General features: G+C 44.9%; 1 protein-coding gene and 1 non-coding gene across 2 annotated transcripts in view; both read right to left on the bottom strand.

Moving 5' to 3' along the window:
• The window catches only part of macrod2 (mono-ADP ribosylhydrolase 2), a 1,280,596-nt gene that overhangs the window by 47,073 nt on the left and 1,209,811 nt on the right, over positions 1-23,712 (bottom strand). The window contains exons 12-14 of the mRNA XM_038806992.1: positions 8,275-8,355; positions 5,153-5,218; positions 2,687-2,773 (exon numbers count right to left, since the gene is read on the bottom strand). Coding sequence (XP_038662920.1) covers positions 2,687-2,773; positions 5,153-5,218; positions 8,275-8,355 — 234 coding nt within the window. The remainder of the gene's footprint in view (positions 1-2,686; positions 2,774-5,152; positions 5,219-8,274; positions 8,356-23,712) is intronic.
• LOC119978901 lies at positions 3,444-3,641 on the bottom strand. Its single transcript, XR_005463596.1, has one exon. It is a non-coding gene; the product is annotated as a U2 spliceosomal RNA (small nuclear RNA).

The following is a 23,712-nucleotide window of genomic DNA, read 5'->3' as shown; positions in this document are numbered from 1 at the left end:
CAGAGGACCAGACAGACTTTGTTAAGGGTAGAGAGCTAACAGCAGACATCAGGTGACTTCTATACATAATAATGACTCCATCTAGGGAGAGAATACCAGAGGATGATTGTCTCCCTGGATGTAGAGAAGGCCTTCGACAGAGTTGAGTGGAAATACCTCACTGAAGTACTAGAACTGTTTTGGCTAGGAACAGGGTTCACCTCATGGGTGAAACTCCTGTACAACGCCTCCAAGGCGAGCGTAAGGACCAACACCACCAGCTCTGAATACTTCCAGCTGCACAGAGGCACAATGCAGGAATGCCCGCTGTCCCAGCACTTGTTCACCCTGGCAATTGAGCTATTCAAACTAGCCCAAAACAAGTTCCGCAACCTGCGGATCTAGATTGCCCATGACTGGACACGTATCCACAAGTGGAAGCTGACCAGTCTGGGGGAAGAAGTACAAAAGGGCCTACAGACATGGTACACACTCTCGCTATCCCAGGCGGGGGGGGGGGAGGTGCAGATGATCAAGACGAACGCGCTGCCCAGGTTCCTCTTCCTGCTCAGATCCATACCGATCTAAATTCTCAAGGCCTTCTTCAATGCGGTCAACAAAACGATTATGTGCGTGTGTTGGGTGAACTGTGGGGACCTGTGCGGGCGACTATTAGAAAGGGCACGCTCCCCACTGGATGAAACACGGAAAAAATGGGAGGGTGAACTAGGGATGGAAATAGGGTGGGGACTCTGGAGCGAAGCACTGAGCAAGGCCAACTCCACCTCCACCTGTGAAAGGCTAAGCTTCATGCAATTGAATGTGGTGCACAGAGCGCACCTTACTTGAACCTGAATGAGCAGGTTCTTCCCGAAGGTGGAGGACACGTGTGAACAGGTTCCAGGGAAGCCCGATCAACCACGCCCACATGTTTTGGGCCAGCCCCAGACTTGTCGGGTTCCAGACAGCTTCTTCGAGGTGATGTCCAAGTTTACTGGGGTGAGGATGGAGCAGTGTCTGAGAGTGACAGTCTTTGGGGTATTGGACCAGCCAGAACTATTCATGGAGAAGGGGGCCGACACTCTTGCTTTTACTTCCCTAATCACCTGCCGAAGAATCCTGTTCAGCTGGCGACTAGCAGCACCACCCAAAGCTGCAGACTGGCTGGCAGAACTATCGGAATTTGTCCACCTGGAGAAGATCAAGTACACCATCCGAGGATCAGACGATGGCTTCCACAAAATGTGCAGGCTATTCACCAAATTGTCCCAGGACTTGTTCAAAGCCAACAACTAATATAGCAAGGGCAGGATGGGGCAGGGCACATGGAAGCCAACAAGACAGCAGGGAACAGACAGGGAGGGGAGGCCAGGGGGAGAGGATGGGGAAGGCTGGAGAACGGCCGGAACAGTTAATAGGGAGCTCAGAGAAAGATCACAAAGAACAGTACCCCCAAAGAAACACCAAAAACAGGATGGGGGGAGTCTATTGACAAAGGTTGGGGAGGAGAAGGGGAAAGAACCGCATATATATGAATATGTGAAGAGATGACAATTGCCCATGTATGATACGTGACCTGAGAAAGTATTTCAAAGCAACAAAAAGGTCGGAGGGGCGACCAAGAAGAGGGGGTATGGGCCGATACCAATGGATAAATTGTTCTTGTAACCAATGCACACACCATTGCCTATTTTATACAGTGTATAAAATGAATAACTCAATAAAAACATTCCCAATTAGGGGAAGAGGGTTGGGCTTTGGGGGTTATTTTTCAATGATTGGTCTTTGCAAATTGTGTTTTGTTTGTACGGATTTGTTTATTTTGTAGGGAAAAACTAATAAAACCTTTTTTTCAAAAGGTATGTATTTGTCACAGTAATATTATTAAAGAACCTAGGTTAAGGTGCCAAGATTGTGATAAGGAATGGGAAAGAAGTGTGATAATTATTGAGTTCAACCACTTATTGAGTGACAAATAAAGGGCTAATAGAATTGTGTGGTAATAGAATAGAGGATGATGGGAATCTGGAACTCACTGCCTGAAAGGGTGGTAGAGATAGGAATCCTGACAACATTTAAGAAGCATTTAGATGAGCACTTAAAATGTCACAGCACACAAGGTTACGGACCAAGTGATGGAAAATGGGATTATAATACATAGGTGCTTCCTGGTTGGCACAGACATGATGGGCCGAAGGGCTCTTTGCTGTGCGGCTTCTGAGTGAGCACTGTAAATGGTTGGCCAATTTCATTGAGGTGGAAATAGGTGCAGCAATTGCATATAGAATCAGGTTAAAAAATACTCAAATAAGCAACTCAAATACTCAGATAAGTAAAATGCTGCAGATGCTGCAATCTTAAATAAGGCATTTGGCACGTTACAGCCCTCGGGGCTCAAAATTGAGATCAACAACTTTAAACAGTGATCTTTCTCCTCCATTTTAACCCACTTTTTATATCCCATACATTTTTGTCTCAATGCAAGCCTTCCCCACCTCCCACACACACACACACACCCCTAGCTACTGTATAATATCCAACACATTTTCCCTCTTTTCAGTTCTGAAGAGGAGTCAAACGGACTCAAATGTTAACTCTGTTCTCTCTCCCTACAGTGCTAGATCTGCTAGGTTTTTCCAGCATTCTCTGTTTTGTTTGTGAAAAATGCTCTCCTTGTTCTCTTGTTAGAGTGTAAATGGCCTCTTACCCTCTGACTGAACTTGGGAGTTGCCCATTTCCATTTCTTCTGTTTGGGTACAAGGCTGGCTAAGCATTTCGCTGTCTTCAGGTTTATCTGGAAAGTAAATTTATTTTTTAAAACTTCAAAGAGAAACTTTTCTTTAAATAAGCAAAACCACGTCATGTCCTGTTAAATGGCAAAACAAAATGATCGAGGTAACTGGTATTCCAATCAATGAGCCTTGATCAGGTGAATCACTCATTCCAGGAACACCTGAATACAGCCAAATTTGGAGAGATTCTCAGGTGAAAACCTCTTTCAAAGCTTGTGAAAGGAAAATGATACTCCATTCAATGTTGAATTTCCTCATCCGACAATGAGGAGTCCATCAACTACATTGGGTACAGTAGAATGGTGGTTCTGTCACTGGATTAGTCCTTCAGAGGCAGGTACTAATGATCCAGAGATATACATTCAATCTCACCATGGCAGCTATGGAATTTAAATGCTGTGGATTAACTAACATCTGGAGCAAAAAGCTAATGTCACGGACAAGAGGGGGGATTAATTTAAACAGCACCAATTGCTCCTCCCATCGACAAAAAGAAAGGTGTTTTTGATTTGCTTCCCTCTTTACAAACGGTGGAATATTTCACACCCCCTCAGTTTTGCTGTGATCCAATTTTCTATTAACAATCCCACAGCAAATTCGAGATAGGATGAGCTTAAATGGTTAGTTTATTTACACACACAGAAATTGCAGGAGGCCGCAGCCTTGCCCCCTTTAAATTACTTTTTCTGAGTTACAAAGCCAGAGCTCGGAGTGTGGTCAGGGGTGAACCCCTAATCCAGTTCCTTGCCTGCTCCAAAAACCAAATCAAATTCAAATTGAATCCAAATCATGATCCCCACAAGAGAGGCATACCAGATCTGAGCCAAAAGGATACTACACTTGATCTTAGCCAAAAGGCCGAGAAGCAATGCCCCCTTTGATTTCATAAAGTAAAAGAGGGATAGAGAAGGGAAAGGTTTAAAGTGCAGGCATCAAAATGAAATTCAATATTGTTTCATGTGAGTCCAGAGTTCTGAACCAGAGTCCAAGGAGTTTTCCCTTCACCAAGGAATAACCAATGCTAGGCAATTCTCTTTTTCATGGGGTTGACATCACATGCTGAGACAGGCAGGTAGGCGATGGTACAAAGGTCCCAGTTTAAGGAGTGTAGAAAGGGCCAGGTATTCAATCAGGTCAGAGCCCCTTTATTCTGAGGCTGTTTGTCAGATGGTAAACAGCACACAGGCTTGAAGTTCCACAAAACAATATTACTGGTTTCAAAAACTAGAGGTCCTGGCAATGTGATTCTCACCTCTCCACATTGTCTTTGATAAGGAATGTGCATCCCTAATCTAGGATGGTTAAATGTCTCGACCATTAAGAATTGAAATGAAGGTTGTGGGGCCCTTTCTCCTGACAGATGAGTAGACTCCAGTTGGCCAGTCTGGGTTATGAAATGCAGATAGCCTTTGTGTAGCTCTCTGAATTTGGTCTCCGCAGACTACAGGGAGCTGTTAGTGTCTCTTCAAAGATGACGAGGTGTAAGTTCCTTTGATACTGCCAGGTAGCTCCTTTTGTTCAGGGGTCACAAACGCACAGAGCTCAGCCATTTGAAAATATCTTTGTCCTGTTTTTTTTAAATTTTAGAAATAGCCAGGAGGATATCTATATGTATTTCATAAAAAAATATACAAGGTGAGCTCTTAGTCCCCTCACACTAGTATCAATAAAAGTGACCATGAAGCTGTTGGATTGATTCTCTAATGTGCTGGAGGGAAGGAAATCCGTTGTCCTTACCCGACTAGGCCTGTATGTGACTTCAGGCCCACGGCAATGAAACAGCCTAGAGGGCAACTCAGTTGTATTAAAGGAGGAGGTTTACTGCCACCATTTCAAGAGCAATTAGGGATGGGAAATACATGATAGCCTTATCAGTGATGCCCACCTCCCAGGAATGAACAAGTCACAATGAGAACCAAACCACGAAAAAGGTATAAATTGATTTTTTAAAAATGTATTTGTTCATGGGATGTGGGTGTCGCTGGAAAAGTTTGATGCCCATCCCTAATTGCCCTTAAACTGTTTTCCAGGGTATTTCAGAGTCAACCACAATGCTGGGAGTCTGGCTGGAGTCTCGCGTAGGCGAGACCGAGTAAGGACGATAGATTTCCTAAAAGGATTAGTGAACCAGATGGGTTTTTAATGACAATTGATGATGGTTTCATTGCCATAGCTACTGAGACGAGCTTTCAATTCCAGATTTTTTAAAAATTGAATTCAAATTCTATCAGCTGCCGTGGTGCCATTTGAACCTGTGTCCCAGAGCATTAGCCTTGGCCTCTACATGACTTGTCCGATAATATTACGCCACCTCCATCTCTCCACAGCATATTGTGCATCCTGCACTGACTTTGGTTGTGCTAAATAAGTGTAGTTCCTACCTTCAATCTGGCTCTCCATGTATACCTCACTTGGTTTAGAGTCAGCATCTTGATTCTCTAAAGGTACTGCCAAAACAAACAGAACACCAAAAAACAGTCAGATACAGAACACTGGCTTTGAATCTCTTCCTTGATATGGCTGAACAATTCCGAAGTGCAGTGTCTTAGAATCCATTTAGGCACAGTTAAAGTAAATTAAAAGCTGTTCCAAGTACAATAATGATAATAATCTAATAATCGCTTATTGTCACAAGTAGGCTTCAATGAAGTTACTGTGAAAAGCCCCTAGTCGCCACATTCCGATGCCTGTTCAGGGAGGCCAGTACAGGAATTGAACCCGCGCTGCTGGCATTGTTCTGCATTACAAGTCAGCTGTTTAGCCGACTGTGCTGAACCAGCCCCAGCCCAAGATTTGGGCGAGGGTCTGATGAAAGGTGGGGTAGTTTGTACCCACGATCAAAGGCTGCAAATTGTTACATAGCCTCAAGATTGTCAAATGTGCAAATGCCATTATTGCATTGTCCTGTCATAATTCGAAGGGTTTGTAAAGTTTGTAGTGCAGAATCTGAGTGATCTCACTCTGTGCATGTCAGAGATGTACACCACCCTTTGCGCTGTTTTCATCAATGAGGCCGGCACTCAATTCAACTGTGTTTATCACTGGCACTGCCCCTGGGTACTCAACTCCGATCAAATCAAACCCAAATGAGTCTACCTTTTACATTTATCCGGGATAATACTCACTTCATCGTTTCTGAATAGGAATTGTAATTAATCAAGCATGAAACACTAGGAACAAAATACACTTAATAAAAGTAGCAATGCACAATGAGGTATTGTGTGCTGACAATGCAAGTAAACTCAGATATATTCAGGCGGACATATTTTTAAAAATAATAAGTGATTTGGAAGTCTTTTAATAGAAATGAAGAAAGTCCATCCAATGTCTGCGGGTGGAAGTTTAATTTTGTTTTTGAAAACTGACTACAAGAGGAATGAGAGGTTTGCTGAAGGGAACTGAAGTTTTGATTATTGGGGAATGGATTCCAATGTTGGACCTTTCCTAAAGCACAACAACAACTTTCATTTGCATTGTGCCGTCAACATGGTAATACATCTCATTGCGCTTCACAAAAGTAATTATCAAACAAATGTTGGCATTAAGCCCCAATTGAAGATGTTAAAAAATCAAAGCAGAAAATGCCAGACAGACTCAACAGCTGTGACATAGAGTGATAGATGTTTACAGCATGGAAACAGGCCCTTCGGCCCAGCTTGTCCATGCCGCCCAGTTTCTATCACTAAGCTAGTCCCACTTGCCTGCATTTGGCCCGTATCCCTCTATACCCACCCTGCCCTTGTAATTGTCTAATTGCTTTTTAAAAAACAAAATCGTACCCGCCTCTACCACTGCCTCTGGCAGCCCGTTCCAGATGCTCATTAACCACTGTGTGAAGAAATGTCCCCTCTGGTCTCTTTTGTATCTCTCCCCTTTCACCTTAAACCTATGCCCTCTAGTTATAGACTCCTCTACCTTTGGAAAAAGATGTTGACTGTCTAGCTTATCTATGCTCCTCATTATTTTATAAATAATAATCTTTATTGTCACAAGTAGGCTTACATTAACACTGCAATGACGTTACTGTGAAAAGCCCTATAGTGGCCGCATTCTGGCGTCTGTTCGGGTCCACGGAGGGAGAATTTAGAATTTCCAAATTATTTAACAGTGTTCTTCAAAGTCGGGGGCGTGGCCCATGGGTGGGTCGCGGGCAGGTGTCGGGAGGGTCGTGGAGCCCTTGTCCGCGGCGCTCCTGATCGCGCAAATCCCCGCGCAGCAGCCGGCTTTTCATAACGCCGGCTGCAAGTGGTCTCAACCATGTTTAAAAAAAAAATTGGCCACATTGCGCATGCGCGCCGATAATAGGGCACACATGTGCAGTGCAGCCGCTATTTTTTTTAAACGGTTGCTGCTTTTTGTTTCACAAGTTCTGTAATGGTTTTTATTCATTTATTTTATTTATTTTAATTTTATTTTTTTTACAAGTTCGGAGGGGGTTAATTCATTTTTTTCATTTATTTTACTCATTTTATTTTTTATTATTTTTACAAGTTCGGGGGAGGTTTATTTGATAAAACTTTACAGGAAAAAAATTCAGAACTTTGGACAGATGGAGACTCCATACTTTCCGATAGAGGAAGGCTTCACCTTCATCCAACAGGTTCCATTGGAGGGGTGTGTACGAGGGCAAAGGGGACCCAAAACCATTGGCCGCGATTCTCCGCTCCCCACGCGTCCAGGGAGAATCGCGGGAGGGACCCCTGACATTTTTTACGCCCCCCGCGATCCCCCCCACCCCCGGCTCGGAAGAATCGGCGCTCGCCGTTTATCACGAGCGGCCGGCCCTTCACGCCCGTTTCATGACTGCAGCAAACACACCTGGTCGCCGCATTCGTGAAACGGGCGCCAGATGCCCATTTGGGGCATCTAGGGGCGCGATTGGGACGGGAGCACCATGACTGTGCTCGGGAGGGGGCAGGCCCGCTATCGGTGCCCACCGATCGTCGGGCCAGCGTCCAAAACGGACGCACTCTTTCCCCTCCGCCGCCCGGCAAGATCAAGTCACCACGTCTTGCCGGGCGGCTGAGGAGAAAGATGGCCACCATTCGGCCTTCACGAATTCAGCCCCCTGCTGAGAATTCCGCCCATTGTCTCCATTTTTGCTAGCAGCAAACAAGGTAAGAGAAAATGGTGGGTCGTGCAGGTCGGCCGGCCTGGGTTGCGAAGGTCGGCTGGGTTGGGTCCCGAAGGTTGGCCGGTTGGTAAAAATGGGTCCCGAAAAAAATGTTTGAAGAACACTGATCTAACATCACGTCTTTCAGGACTTGTGGGAGGAAACCGGAGCACCTGAAGGAAACCCACGCAGACACGGGGAGAACGTGCAGACTCCGCACAGACAATGACCCAATGGTGCTTTCTCAGAGGGTCGGTCCAAACTGAATAGGCCGAATGCCCTCCTTCTGCACTGTAGGGATTCTACAATTCTATGATTGTTCTGAACACCATATTTAACTATGCTTCTCTAAGAATCATTACATCAACACAATATTTGAAAAGCTCTTACAAGGTGTATCAACACATTTTTCAACTTCTGTCTTTTTCAGTGAATCTTCTGCTTGACCATCAGGGCTTTCTTCTGTTGAAACTGTAGAAATGGAAGAAAAACAACATATTTTCACGTTATAAGTCTGAACAATAATATTTATAATACAAATTGCATGGTGAAATTGATTCAGTTTAATTATCAAAACTGAACGGGCCATTTTTTTAGAGAAACACATTTTTATTATTGAACATTTCCGGCACCATGTTCCTCGACATGTTAACAAAACGATTTTGCCAAAGTTAATTGCTTGGAGATACAATAATCAGTAAGACTGTTAACAAAATAAATTATCCATTCATTTGGTTTAACCATTCCAAGCACTCTATGTTCGAGAGTGCAGGTCAGCTCTCAGAGCACCAGAATGATTTGAATGTGGAATCCACTACCACAATAAACAGTTGAAGGCAATTAGCATAGATTAAGTAAATAGGAAGCTAAATAAACACATGAGGGAGAAATGAATAGGAGGATATGTTGATAGAGTGAGATGAGGTTGGGAGGAAGAGGCAGGGTGTGGAGCACACACTCTAGTTGGGGCAAATGGCCCATTTCTGTTCTATAGACACAATCTGGTTCTCTGTAGATCACTGATGGTAATTGTGAGTTGATCATTGTGGCGCAGCTTTTCAACATTTGGGAAGCACAAGTGGATAAAGATGACTTTGTTGTGACAAACATGAAAGGTGGATGGAACAAGAGGAAAGTTGTGTGCAGTACAAACACTAGCAGAGGCTAGTTGGACTGAATGCTCTGTTTCTGTTCTATATTATTCTTTATTGGGATGTGGATGGTCTCTGGCAAGGTCAGCATTTGTTGCCCATTCTTAATTGCCCTTGAATGGAGTGGTTTGCTGAGTCATTTCAGAGGGCATTCAAGAGTCAACCATATTGCTGTGGGATCTGGAGTCACATGTAGGTTAGACCAGGTAAGGATGTCAGATTTCCTTCCCTAAAGGGAAAGCCAGACAGATTTTAACAGCAATCGATGATAGTTTCATGGTGACCATTACTGAAGCTAGCTTTCAATCAATTCCACCTCCGGCCATGGGGAATTTGAATCTGTGCCCCAAGGACATTAGCCTGGGTCTTGGAATTACTAACCTAATGGCATTAACTCTACGGCACCATCTCTATGCTTTATGCAATTCCATGTTACAAGATGGTGATAACTGTGGATTCATCTTTATGATGCCTTCCTGGATTTTTCAGTGTGACTATCTGGATTTTTCTCATCATCCAGGAAAGAATTTCACTCCAACCCAACTCTGTTGCAATTGTAGTATAACTCACCAAACAGCTTCCCCTCCACAAGGAGTCTGAACTTCACAGATGTTCCCAGACTAATACTAATCTGGTGAAAATTGATGTGTTGGGTACTCTGGATCCATGGAGACTACGTTTACCTCAGCAGTAACACATACAGGCCACCAACACTTGAAATAGTACAACACTATTTTATTAAGCTAGAAACTGTTGAACATACTTTAACTGTGGGTTGACACTATGTTAGAATAAACTAAAGACCTATGCCTATCCTAACCAGTCCATAGACTCAGCACATGGTGAAGATCAGTGCTGCAAACTGTGAGCTCTGTCCTTCTGGGAGGCTGCATCCCGAATGAGCAAGAAAACTGATGCCCTCTGTCTTTATAGTGAGTGTGCTCTAACTGGTGATTGGCTGCGGCGTTATGTGTGTTGATTGGTCTTGCTGTGTGTCAATCAGTGTGTGTGTCTGCACCATGATATACTGGTGTATATTATGCCAAAAATCATTTTTAAAAAAATACTTCTTAGGGTTCCAAAAAATGAATTATGAGAAAATAGGTAGATTTTGTTTTCAAATAGGATGAAAATAAATCCATCTTTTAACTCGCAACATTCCTTCTCAATGAAGATGAATCCTGGTGAAACTTGGAAGCGCAAAAGGTAAAGCAAGAAGGAACGTTCAGTGGTGAAGAATGGTTTAAAACTACATGAAGCATAAAAAGCAACAAGTATTGCTCACGTCCAAATATGGGCATGGAAGAGGTCGAGGAGATTGACTCTCACCCAGTAAGGCACGACTGCTTGGATTAGTGAGGACTAACTGGGATATTGCAGGAGGGAAACTGACATGAAATGCAATAAGAGAGCTGAAATAAAAAAATCACCTTCGATGTGAGCTTTTAATAGAACTTTTAATAAATGCTGAGGGGTTGGGAGACAGCAGAACCCAAGGCCACAGGTATAAGATAGTCAACTAATAAATCCAATCAGGGATTCAGGAGAAAGTTCTTTACCCAGAGAGTGGGTCTCATGGCCACAGCAAGTAGTTCAGGGGGGTTACATAGACGCACATAAGGATGATCTAGATAAAGACAATGTGGACAATTTAATCGAAGGATATGCTGATGGGACTTCGGCTCACGTTGAGCATGGACACCAGTATGGACCAGTCTGGCTATATGGCCTGTTTCTGTGCAGTAGACTTGATGTAATTCTATGTGACCTCTTTCAAAAATTAATTGTGAAAGGTTAGTAAAATTTTGAATACATTTGGAAAAGAAGGAAAAGAATGAAAAATGATTACTTTTTCAATTATCGTGACAGGACTGTTCAGCACAATACATAAATGTGGCTATATTTTCAGATGTATACCGTAAAAATGATGACAAAATCCTGATAAAAATTAAGCGCTTGAACATAGTTTGTTAATTTTCAGCGTTTTGATCTGATTACATTTTACAACCCCAATTTTATTCAGGCCAGGAATGGCACTTTGTTTTATTGGTTAAGTGAATCAGTAAAAAATTTAATTTAACAGCAACAAAAATACCCTTTGATTCATAACCCAGTGAGAAATAGAGAGAGGGAAAGGTGTGTAGATTTGATCAAGGTGTACAAAATCATGAGGGGGCAGGACAGAGAAGGTAGGGAAAAACTGTTCCCATTGTGGAAGGATCGAGATTGAGGATAATTGTCGAATGAAGCAATGGTGACACAAGGAAAATCTTTTTCACACAGCAGGGGTATTGGATCTGGGATGCACTGCCTGAGAATGTGGTGGCGTAAGGTCCAATCGAGGCATTCATGAGGTTTTGGATCATTATCTGATCAAGAAGAATGTGCAGGCCTACAGGAAGAAGGCTGTGGAATGGCATGAGGTAAATTGTCCCTTTGGAGGGCCAATGCAGCCAAGATGGGCTGAATGGCCTCCTGTGATTCTGTAACATTTGTGTCATACTGAGAGAGAGAGGGAGGGCGGAGAGAAAGAGGGGGCGAGAGAGAAAGGGGGAGAGATAGAGAGGGGGGAGGGAAAGAGAGAGAGAGAATGAACGGAACTGGTGCTATTGGACTGGTTAAAAAGTCAGGCAAGAAAATGAAGAGAGGAGCTGTATTTACTAATGTTGGGAATGCCTCAGGGGGTCAGGCATGCCGTGACCAACATTTATTCATAATACCAGAAGACTATAAGATCTAGGAGAAGAGTTGGCCATTTGGCCCATCGAGTATGCTCTGCCATTCGATCATGGCTGATATGTTCCTCATCCCCATTCTCCTGACTTCACCTCATAACCCCTGATCCCTTTATTAATCAAGAACACCAGATTTTTGCTTGAGGTGCTGTTATTGACAGGGCTACAGACCACGAGCTGGAAGGTGGAATTAGACAGAATAGTTCTTTCTTAGAATATAAGAATTAGGAGCAGAAGTGGCAACCTAGCCTCTCCAACCTGCTCCACCGTTAAATACAATCATAGCTGATCTCGTCATGGCCTCAACTCCACCACCCTGCCCATTCTCCGTTACCGTTCAACCCATTACTAATTAAAAATCTGTCTAATTTCTCCTTAAATTTACTCACTGTCCCTATATCCACCGCACTCTGGTGTAGCGAATTCCACAGATGAACAACCCTTTGGGAGAAGTAGTTTCTCCTCATTACTGTTTTAAATTTGCTACCCCTTCTCCTGAGACTACGACCTCTCCTTCTAGAATGCCCCACAAGAGAAAGCATCCGCTCCATGTCTATTTTATCCATACCTTTTATCATCTTACAAACCTCGATTTGACCTGCCCTCAATCTTCTAAACTCGACAGAATCTAGGCCTAAACTGCTCAATCTCTAATCTCTGGAATAAATCTTGTGAACTTCCTCTAAACTGCCTCCAATGCCACCTTATATCTTTCCTCAAATAAGGGAATCAAAACAGTGCACAATACTCCAGGTGCAGGTCTCACCAATACAGTATACAGTTGCAACAACACTTCCTTACTGGTTTAGCACACTGGGCTAAATCGCTGGCTTTTAAAGCAGACCAAGGCAGGCCAGCAGCACGGTTCAATTCCCGTGCCAGCCTCCCTGAACAGGTGCTGGAATGTGGTGACTAGGGGCTTTTCACAGTAACTTAATTGAAGCCTACTTGTGACAATAAGTGATTTTCATTTCATTTCTTCCTCTCGCTATAAATGGCCATATTCCATTTGCTTTCTTTATTATCTGCTGTACCTGCATATTATTTTTCTGCAACTATGCACGAGGACACCCAGATCCCTCTGCACCCCGAAGTCTCTCCCCATTTAGGTGATAAGTTGCTTTCCATTTTTCCGAACAAACTTGATTACCTCACACTTAATCGCATTAAACTCCATCTGCCATGTTTTGGCCCACACTCCTAACCTATCTATATCTATTTGTAAGGTTCTTATTTCCTCATCGCAACTTACTGTTCCACCTATTTTAGTGTCGTCTGCAAATTTGGCTATAGAGCCTTCGATCCCTGTATTCCAGTCGTTAATATAAAAATCTGGGGTCTAAGGACTGAACCAGGTGGCACCCCACTAGTTACAACTTGCCATCAAGAAAAATACCCATTTATCCCGACTCTCTGTCTCCTGTCCATCAGCTAGTTTTCTATCCAAGCTAATAAATTACCTCTAGCTTCATGTGATCGAACATTCTGTGCGGCACCTTAGCAAACGCTAAGTCCAGATGTACAATATCTACAGGATCCCCATTATCACCTTGGCTTGTTACATCTTCGAAGAACTCTAGCAAATTAGTCAAACATGATTTACCCTTCATAAAACTGTGCTAACTCTGATGGATTGTGTTTTGACTTTCTTAATAACGGATTCTAAATTCTAACAATTTCTCAACACTAGATGTTAAACTAACTGGTCTATAATGTCCTCCCTTCCTTTTTGAATAAGGGCACTACATTAGCATTTTTCCAATCCACTGGACACTTTCCCGTGTCCAGGGAATTTTGGAATATTACCAATAGATCCACTATTTCCGCTGCCACTTTCTTTAACCAACATCAACCAACACAACCAACATAGATTGGCCCGGACCTTCCAAAAGGTGGCAATCATTGTCGGATTGCTGCTCCACTCGAGAACTCATGTGGTAAATTTAAACATCCAGTCTTTTGAGTGTTTGTGAATGGATGTTTGAGTGGATCAATTAATGCATGGGTATGGTATTAGGATGGGTGGGTGGGTGAGGTTGGTAAGATCATAAGGTGTGTGAGGCATATGGGTAAGCTGGTGAGGTAGGGTGAGCAGGTAGGTGGTAAGAGTGAGTAAATGGGTGGTGGAATAAGTGGTTAGAATGGGTAGGTGGGTGAGGGGGAAAGCTGGGTGAGTGGGCGAAGTGGGTTTGGTAGGTCGGCGGGTCTGGAGGGGTAATTGGGTGGCGGGGGCTGGTCGGGTCTGGTTGAGGGATGCTAGTTGTATGGTCAGGGGGTATCGACAGGGCAGGTTGGGAGGTGGAAGGGGTGGTTGGGTCAGCGGGTAATCAGGTAGTGGAGGGTGGAGAGTTTAGGGGTTAGTGTGAGTGATTGGGTGGGGGAGGGGAGGTGGTCAGTTCTGGATTTACCCAGGAGTTAGATTAGATTTTATTCTCTCTGACATTTCCTGGGTAATCATCAGGTGAGTACCACAGAACTGCCCAAAATCTCTGCCTCAGTGCTGGACACATCCACACATGGTCCTGGGAGCAGGGGAATTGCCTATCGGATGACGGTAGAATGATGGGGTGTAGATTCATTTGTTCTTAATCTGGGACAAAAGTTCGGCACAACATCGTGGGCCGAAGGGCCTGTTCTGTGCTGTATTTTTCTATGTTCTATGATGAATAATACGTCCATAAACCATATACATACCATGATCAAAGATTTTTAAAAAAATTTAGAGTACCCAATTCTTTATTTTCCAATTAAGGGGCAATTAAGCGTGGCCAATCCACCTACCCTGCACATCTTTGGGTTGTGGGGGCGAAACCCACGCAAACACTGGGAGATTGTGCAAACTCCACACGGACAGCGACCCAGAGCCAGGATTGAACCTGGGACCTCGGCGCCGTGAGGCAGCAATGCTAACCACTGCGCCACCGTGCTGCCCTCTGATCAAAGATATTAAAGGGTTTGGGGATGGAGTGGGAGGATGAGGTTATCCTATTATAACTTTTCCCCTGAGGTTAATTGTAATATATAGAGGAATTCCTAGCCACTAAGTCCCGATAAACATTATTGAATGAACATGTAGGAACACCTTTTCTTGATGGAACTCTTGTGGCATTTCTGAAAAAAACTTTCTCAAATTGGAACATATAAAATGAGTCTACGCTAGCCTTTGCCCTACACAGTTTCAAGGATCAGTCACTACTTAGGCAACCTAAATATAACAACATAAACTGGTGAATTCAAGCTGTGCGCTAAGTACAAGATTGGATCAAGGGCATTGATCAATTATACAGTGGCGGCAGTTCCTCAGGTTAAACTCTTCCCAGTGCAATCAGGTACCATTCTATCAAGGCACAAAGTTCCTCCTGAGATCTCACAGTTCAGGAGCCACCAAGAGGGATTAATGTCTCAGAACTCACCTTGAGCCAGATTATTAATATAGCATGGAAGTTATATATTTAGATTCTAGGTGCGTTTGTTATCTCAAGATGACTGAATGTAGGCAAGGCAACAGCACCAGGCAAAATTTATGCTTGTGTACTATTTGGGGCTCTTAACGTGATATTGAATTTAAATTTTTTGTGAGTGAACAATTAAAATTTAACACTTATGATGATTTCTTGACGCAGTGGAAACTAAGAGAAGATTTAAGGCAATATGGTGCTGGTGAAAGCTCACTGAATAATAGACCCCCTCACCCTCGGAAACAGTGTTGGTTTGGAGTTGGCATGCTCTACATCAACCCGCCATACCCTGCCCCACAGCCATACAGCACTGCGGGACAGACTAACGAGGGAACAATGGGAAGTCCGCCCTTGGAGCTTCCCCCCAATGGGGTTGGCCAGCAGCTCCATAAGCACCGCCAGTGCCAAGGAAGTATCCGTGGCCACCACTAGACCTGCAGAAGATGACCAAAGCCCATGGGTCCCAGAGCAGTTAAGTCTTGGATCTTAGGCCAAAAGAGTCTGAGTAGGTTAGGGAGAGGAGTGGGGGAGGGGCACGGTTTAAGGGAGGGAGTGGATAAGAAGGAAAGGGGGCTTCGATCTGAAGGAGGCCTCCACGTGATCGGCAAAGACCAGCTCCCGAAAACTAACCCAGCTTTCCTTTCCCACCCATTAAACAGGTCTACCGCTCCGGCTCAACTGCCAAAAGTTTTATGATGTGGGCGGCAAATTACCACGGTCAGTTGGCTTGATAACTGGTCTAATTAACCCTTGATCATTCATTTAAAAATGGTGGAAAGGCTGCCGATTTTGACGGTTCGAGCATGCACACTTCTAATCCTATGCATCTCCCCATGCATCAAATTCTTAAATGTAAATATAAATTTGAGCTAAGTGTAAAATTAAAACCAAAAATTCTCATTCATGTTCTGAAATCCCTCCGTGGCCATGCCACTCCCTTTCCCTGTAACCTAGTCCAGCCTCACAATGCTCTGGGATCTCTCCATTCCTCTTACCTCGGCCTCCTGCACAACCTTGATTTTAACCATCACCATTGGTGGCCAACTGTCTGGGTCCTAAACTCCAGAACCCTCTGATTAAACCTCACCATCTATTTCTACCTTTCGCTCCTCCTTTAAGGGGCTCTGGAAATCTGCCTCCTTGACCATGTTTTTGGTAATCTGCCTTAATATCTCCTTACATGACTTGTCAAATTCTGGTCAATCGTGCTGCTGTGAATCACCTTGGGACATTTTAGTCTGTTGTAAAGATGGTGTTGAATTAGTTGCCAATGCCAATTCTGAAGCTTTACTGACCATTTCACAAATAAGCATCGTGAAACAGTGAGTGGAATGTTTTCCATGATTGTCTTTGTTACATTTTATTAAGAACACATATGTCAGGAGCAGGAGGGAGCCAATTAGCCCCTCGAGCCAGTATGCCACTTGATGAGAACATGATTGATCTGGTTGTGGTCTCAACTCCACTTTCATGTCTACCCTCCATAACCCATGGTTCCCTTGTCAATCAAAAATCTATCTAACTCAGCTTTGAATATATTCAAGGAGCCAGCCCCCACTGCTCTCCAAGGAAGAGAATTCTGATTTGTCCGTGTTCTATGATAATGACAGAAAATCTAGTTCAAGACTACTTATTTAATGTTGAATAAACTGTGGGTAGACTAAACTATTGCTAACCAAACTATGGAGCTTCTAACCATGTTACTAATAACTCCTGTAACTCTGACCAAGAGTGGTTTTGTCCAGTTCCAGTGTCCTGGTCCTCTTGTATGATACCTAGTGGTCGGAGGCTATACACACTGTTATGTATACTGTTACTGCATATCATTACAAATTCCACAGACTAATAACCCACTAAGAGAAAAATATCCTCTTCACTTTTGTCTTAAATTGGAGATTCTGTTTTTTAAACTGTGTCCCCTTGTTCGAGATTCCCCCACAAGGAACATCCTCTCAACATCCACCCAGACAACCCCCTCAGGATATGACCAACCTGCTCAACCTTTCCTAATAAGATAACCCCTTTATCCCAGGAATCAACGAGTACGTTAATATTAAGCCACACAACCTGAGTGAAGGAAACTGCGACGTAAAACGGGTCTTCTATATATTTCATCTTAAAGACGGCTAATAATAAGCAGCACAAATACTGAAATTTCAGTTACATTTTGAGGCTGATACATTCAAAAACGATTTCAATTTGCCTCACCTTGATGATTTGCTGGGTTATCGTTCACTGCACACACGTACTGCTCAAGAGGTAGCTGAGTTGTCAGCTATGGTTAAGTGGGCAGCGCTCTCACCTCGGAGTCAGATGGTTGTGGATTCAAGTCCCACTCTAGGACTTGAACTTGCTGTGTGTGCAAATAAGCTGCTGCATTTCCTACGGTAGTGGCTATGCTCAAAAAGGACTTCTGGAGGTGTCCTATGATCATGAATGTCCAATGATGTTCAGGTTAGTTGGATTGGCCATGCTAAATTGCCCTTAGTGTCCAAAAGGTTCAGTAGGGCTACTGGGTTACTGGGATAGGGTGGAGGTGTGGACTTGGGTAGGGTGCTCTTTCTAAAAGCCGGTACAGACTCAATAGTCCGAATGGCCTCCTTCTGCACTGTAAATTCTATGATTCTATGAAAGGTGCTATATAAATCTAATCCGTTCTTCTTTACAAGGCTATTCTTCAAGTGTAAGCCTGGACAGTAAGTCTTGGCAGGTTATTTAACCCCAGGGACCATCACAAGCATGGTGCCAAAGACCCTGATCTTCAGCCAATATCCATACTTGCAAACTTCCCAGGAACGGTAAGTTGGTACTTGGATCATTTTTTTGTTGCTTAATACTTGTTCAAACAGAAGAGCTTCACACTGGTAATTAGGGCAAATTCATGCAGAACACACAACACCACAAAGCCAGCAAAAATAAAAATGCAGGTTGAAGGACAGTGAGGATTTGGACTTTAGATTGTGGCTTAACACTGTGGGCATCATCATCATGAGGAGCAGAAAGTAGGACTACTTAAATAGCATAGGATAGTGTTCCACTGGCTGACAAGGAAGAAAATCATCTTTACTGACTTGACAAAGGAAAAGTCTGCACTTATACTGGTGGATACAATTTATGCTGCATAAGTAGAGCATAATAATAATCGTGGATATCATCATCAGTCAATGCCTGATTTTTTTCTTTTTCTGCATGACCTGGGAGGTTAATGATTCTTGTGTAATCCATATCAGAATTGTTTGAGACAGCAAAATGAGCAAGGTTAATGTTGATACTAATCCAGTAGGTGGCACTTGTGTATTGATGGTGCTGCTTAGCTGTGCAATCTTGTCTAATAATTCATATTGCTTGACCATTTGGCTTCGAACAACTGATCATAGTATGGCAGGAAGTCCAATGTCCCTCTACCATTTCCAACACTCCCAACAGCTAGCTGCAAATACCACTGGATGTTCAATGCGGGTGTGGCTTCCATGTTTAGTTTTCACAGCTGAACTGCATAGTATGCGAGTCATGGCTCAGGGGGTAGCACTCACGCCTCTGAGTCAGAAGGTTGTGGATTCAAGCCCCACTCCAGAGAATTGGGTACCAAATTCGAGGCCGAGTCCCCAGTGCAGTACTGAGGGAATGCTGTATTGTCGGATGTGGCATCTTTTGGATGAGACATTAAACTGAGGCCCCATCTGCTTTCTCGGGTGACCAAAAAGCATCCCAAGCACTGGTGAAACACAATGGGCACAATCTACCAGTCATACTGTGCACAAAAAGTGCACGATAAATGAGGGGAAACCCCACTTCCGGGACCTACCCAACTCGCTATGCCTTGCGAGATCTAATGCGATCTCGTGAGATGTGGCAATGTGAGGCCCACCCATTATAGGCGAGACAGATAGTTTCACTCTAATATGCAGTTTCCTGAGGTAACCAAGGCATTGGAATCTATCCCCTTCGCCTGGGAAGTCGCAGGAGGGCGCAGCTTAGTGCTCATCTCCACAAACGTGGAACATACGAAATGGCACTCTTGGAGCTCTCCCAGGAGATTGGAGGCCTCCAGATCCTTGCCCTCTGCATAGGGTGGCACCCTAACACTGCTGGTGCCACACAGGATCTGGCACTGCCAGTCTGGCACCCTGGCAATGCCATTGGAATGGAGGGGTTCATTGCGCAGCTGTGAGGGAAGGGTGCTTGGGAGCCCAGGGAACCCCTTACAGTGCGTTGAGATTTGGGAAGGCTTCGGAGGTGAGCTCCTCAGTGCAGAAAATTGGGCTGAGTGCCGCCTTAGGCACGCATTCCCCACTGAGGCCCCGTATCTAACCGCATGGGAGTTATAAAGCGGAGTCTTTCTCGGTGCTGCGAGCGCCAGGAAACACACAGCTAAACGCTCGCTATGGGACACTATTTGGTTAGATTACGCCCAATATAATGTTAGTAATCAAAATATACAATATGAACAATTAAGAGACAGTCAATAAGTTAGACGTTTTGGATAACGTCAATTTCTGTACAGTTGTCAGCGAACCTCAGGCGTTTGCGTTTTCATATTGACTGCACTCTGTGGTGATTTTGGTTTTGTTTTGGACAACGTCCGTAGTTGTCTCTACCAGAGTTGGCGTTGTGTTTGCAGGTTGACTTGGTGTTGAAATTCCCTCCACTGAGGTACTGTCTCCTGCAGTTGTTTCTGGTATTGTCAGGTTCTCAGCACTGTCTCGGTCTTCACTTGGCACAGTTTGTTGTGAATTCTCAGTTACCAGTCTCTGGCAAATTAGTTCTAAAGTTGATCAGCATGTCTTCTCCACACTACATCATTCCAAGTTTGAACAGTGTCGGAGACCAGTTCTGTCTGTGCTAAGGCAATGGCAGGTATCATAGAATATGTACAGTGCAGAAGGAGGCCTCCCCTCCCCCCCCCCCCCCCCCCCCCCCCCCGCAGACCATCAGGCCGGCATCGGCCCTTGGAAAGAGCATCCCTAGTTCAGCCCACACCTCCACCCCTATCCCTGTAACCCCACCTAACCTTTGGACATTAAGGGAGGGGCAATTCAGCATAGCCAATTCACCTAACCTGCACACCTTTGGACTGCAGGAGGAAACCGGAGCACCCGGAGGAAAACCACGCAGAAACAGAGAGAAGTGCAAACTCCACACAGGCTTTCGCCTGAGGCCGAAATTGAACCCGGGTCCCTGGAGCAATGAGGCAGCGGAGCTATGAGGCAGCAGTGTGAATCACTGTGCCACCATGCCACCCTTAGTAGTTCCTTGCCAATACCTCCTGACCATTCTGAAAAACACGGCGTTTAGCCCTGTTCTCACATCGCAAAACTGACTTAGCTGTTTCCTCTCAACAATCACTGTTGTTTTGGTCGGCATCAGCAGATCAAATGCTGTGCGTAACTGATGTTTTATCATGAATAATGCCGGAGAACTTTGGCTTGTTGACTGTGCTGTATTCCTATATGTCATCAGGAATTGGCTTCGCTGTTTTAACAATGATCCTTACTCACGAGTTACCTTCAATGATTGCTTTATGTCTGAACAAACCTTTTAGCCTATCCATTTGTGGCACGACAATAGGAAGCAGATTGGATGTGTTGGACGCCATTCTCATAGAACTATAGGAGAATCATAGAATATCTACAGTGCAGAAGGAGGCCATTCGGCCCAGTAAATCTGCACCACCCAACTCCCCCACCCGATCACCGTAACCCCACCTAACCTGCACATCCCTAGATACTTAAAAAAAAAAATTTAGGGTACCCAATTATTTGTTTAACAATTAAGGGGCAATTAAGCGTGGCCAATCCACCTACCCTGCACATCTTTGGGTTGTAGAAGTGAGAGCCATGCAGACACAGGGAGATTCCACACGGACAGTGACCCGGGGCCGGGATTGAACCCAGGTCGTCAGCATCATGATGCAGCAGTGCTAACCACTGCGCCACCATGCCGCCTTTCATCCCTAGACAGTAAGGGGCAATTTAGCATGGCCAATCCACCTAATCTGCATATATTTGGACTGTGAGATGAAACCAGATTACCCGGAGGAAATCTATGCAGACACAGGGAGAAGGTGCAAACTCCATACAGACAGTTACCCAAGGCCAGTGTGGTGATATAACCACTGTAGTGATGTGTACTTGCAGTAGGAGGATGTATGCCTGTACCTGTAATACAGGTTCCTCCGGTAAGCCCCTGCCGGCTAGCTCCGCCCACAGGGAGCTTGTGTATAAATATGCGTGTGAGTCACTCAGACCCTAGTCTACAGTTGCAGATGGAGGAATAGCATCGCACAGCAATAAAGCCTCTATTGTACACGTCTCTCGTCTTTGAGTATAATTGTTAGCGTCACAATTTATTGCTGTGTGATTTTCCGTTCACCATGGACATCAGAATCAAGCCTGACCGTCTGCAGCTGGATCCGCAGTCGCCTCACGCCAGAAAAGACTTTGTTCACTGGCTGGCAGTCTTCGAGGCCTACATCTCTTCAGCGGACCCTCCTCCGATGGAGGCTCAGAAAAAGCAACTCCTGTACTCCAGACTTAGCTCCAGTGTCTTTCCACTAATTCGAGATTCAGCTGACTACACCACAGCTATGGAACTGCTCAAGGAGAACTATGCACAGCGGCGAACACCCTGTTTGCGAGGCATCAACTCTCTACTCGCGTCCAGCAGCCGGGTGAGTCGATTGAGGACTTCTGGAGGGCCCTTATACCTCTGGGACGAGACTGCAATTGCCGGGCCCTAACGGCCACGGAACACTCTGACTTACCCATGCGCGATGCCTTTGTTACAGGCATTGCATCGGACCCCATCTGGCAACGGCTACTGAAAGGGGCCGCCCTTGACCTCGCGGCCACAAAGGCTCTGGTGCTTTCCATGACGGCCGCCTCCCGTAGTGCGTGATCTTATTCCGCTAGCCACTCGGCTCACCCATCCTACCCCTCGTGGACCCTGCAAACGGCCCCCCAGGCCCACCCATCCTATCCTTCGTGGACCCCGCAAACGCCCCCCCCCCCCCCAGCAGCCGCCCCCGTGCACTATGCCTGTGCTGCTCGCCGCATCGCGCTCCCTGGAGGTCCCCACTGTTACTTCTGCGCAGTGTTAACCACTGTACCACGCTTTGGATAATTTGGGAATTCAAGTGAAATGAACTGAGCCCATTATCGCTAACAAGTTGTTCAAGGCAACCGAATCTTGCAAAAATCTCACCCAGTCTTTCTATTGTTCTCGAAGTCTTCACTATGGTGATCTCAGGCCATTTCGAGTGCACATCTACCATAATGAAAAACATTTGTCCTTCGCGTGGTCCCGCAGAATCTATATATCAACTCTTTGGCATGGCTCTTCTGGCCATTCCCATGGATGTATCATAGAACCATAGAATTTACAGTGCAGAAGGAAGCCATTCGGCCCATCAAGTCTGCACCGGCCCATGAAAAGAGCAGCCAACCCAAGCACACACCTCCACCCTATCTCCGTAACCCAGTAACCCCACCCAACCTTTTTGGACACTGAGGGTCAATTTAGCATGGCCAATCCACCTAACCTGCACATCTTTGGACTGTGGGAGGAAACCGGAGCACCCGGAGGAAACCCAAGCAGGCACAGGAGAACGTGCAGACTCCACACAGACCGTGATGAAGCTGGGAATCGAACCTGGAAGCCTGGAGCTGTGAAACAACTGTGCTAACCACTGTGCTACCGTGCTGCCCTGTAACAGGGCTAGTGGCGGCAGGATCTGATCCTTTGCAGTTCATTTCATTTCAAATTTTCATTCACATTGCTCAGCATGGTACACCCAGGATAGATCTTAACTGGAGTAAGGTATACTTGATGTTCTGTGCTGTTCTCGGACTTTGCTCAAGCTCGGTTTACAACTTCTTTAGTACTTGCCACAAGCTGTATATCTGTTTTGTTTTGTTGCCAACCACTGCCTTTCCAGGCTGAATACCAGGGCCTCCTTTACCCGAATCTCCTGACACAGCCTCTACAGTGCTTTCTCCAGATTGTGTGTGCCTCTGCGTCTCTCCCCTCGAGGTTTCATTCTTGCTGCTGTTTTAGATCGGAATTTACAAAGGGAGGACGTAAATGCATTCCAGACATCCTCACAGAATTTTTCAGCATACTTTTGACCTTCGTTCTTGCCAAAGTATTTGTATACGTCTTCCATAAGCACTTAATCTTTTATTTCTTGATCCTGAACAACCAAATGCTGAGCCTTTGTCATTCAGCACTGTTAGCCGGAGCCTTGGCCACAGTGGCTTTTAGAGCTGTTTCAGCAGCTGCTACTTTCTGTTTCTTTAGGCTTTTGGCTGAATCTGTTTCAGATTCCGACATGAGATTCACCTTGGCCCAGTTCAGCTTGATTCTCCCCAGCCAGGTTCTCCCCATTAGGGTTGGATAGTTACCTTTAACAACGTGCGGTCTGTCCGTTTAGCTGTACATTTACATCAATAAGGCCCCTCAAGCTGCACTACTTCCCCGGTATAT

This window comes from Scyliorhinus canicula, chromosome 1 (genome assembly GCF_902713615.1).
Source record: "Scyliorhinus canicula chromosome 1, sScyCan1.1, whole genome shotgun sequence".
In the NCBI taxonomy this organism is placed as follows: domain Eukaryota; kingdom Metazoa; phylum Chordata; class Chondrichthyes; order Carcharhiniformes; family Scyliorhinidae; genus Scyliorhinus; species Scyliorhinus canicula.
The sequence above is the reverse complement of the archived record's forward strand: the minus strand, read 5'-3'. Positions and strand labels throughout refer to the sequence as shown.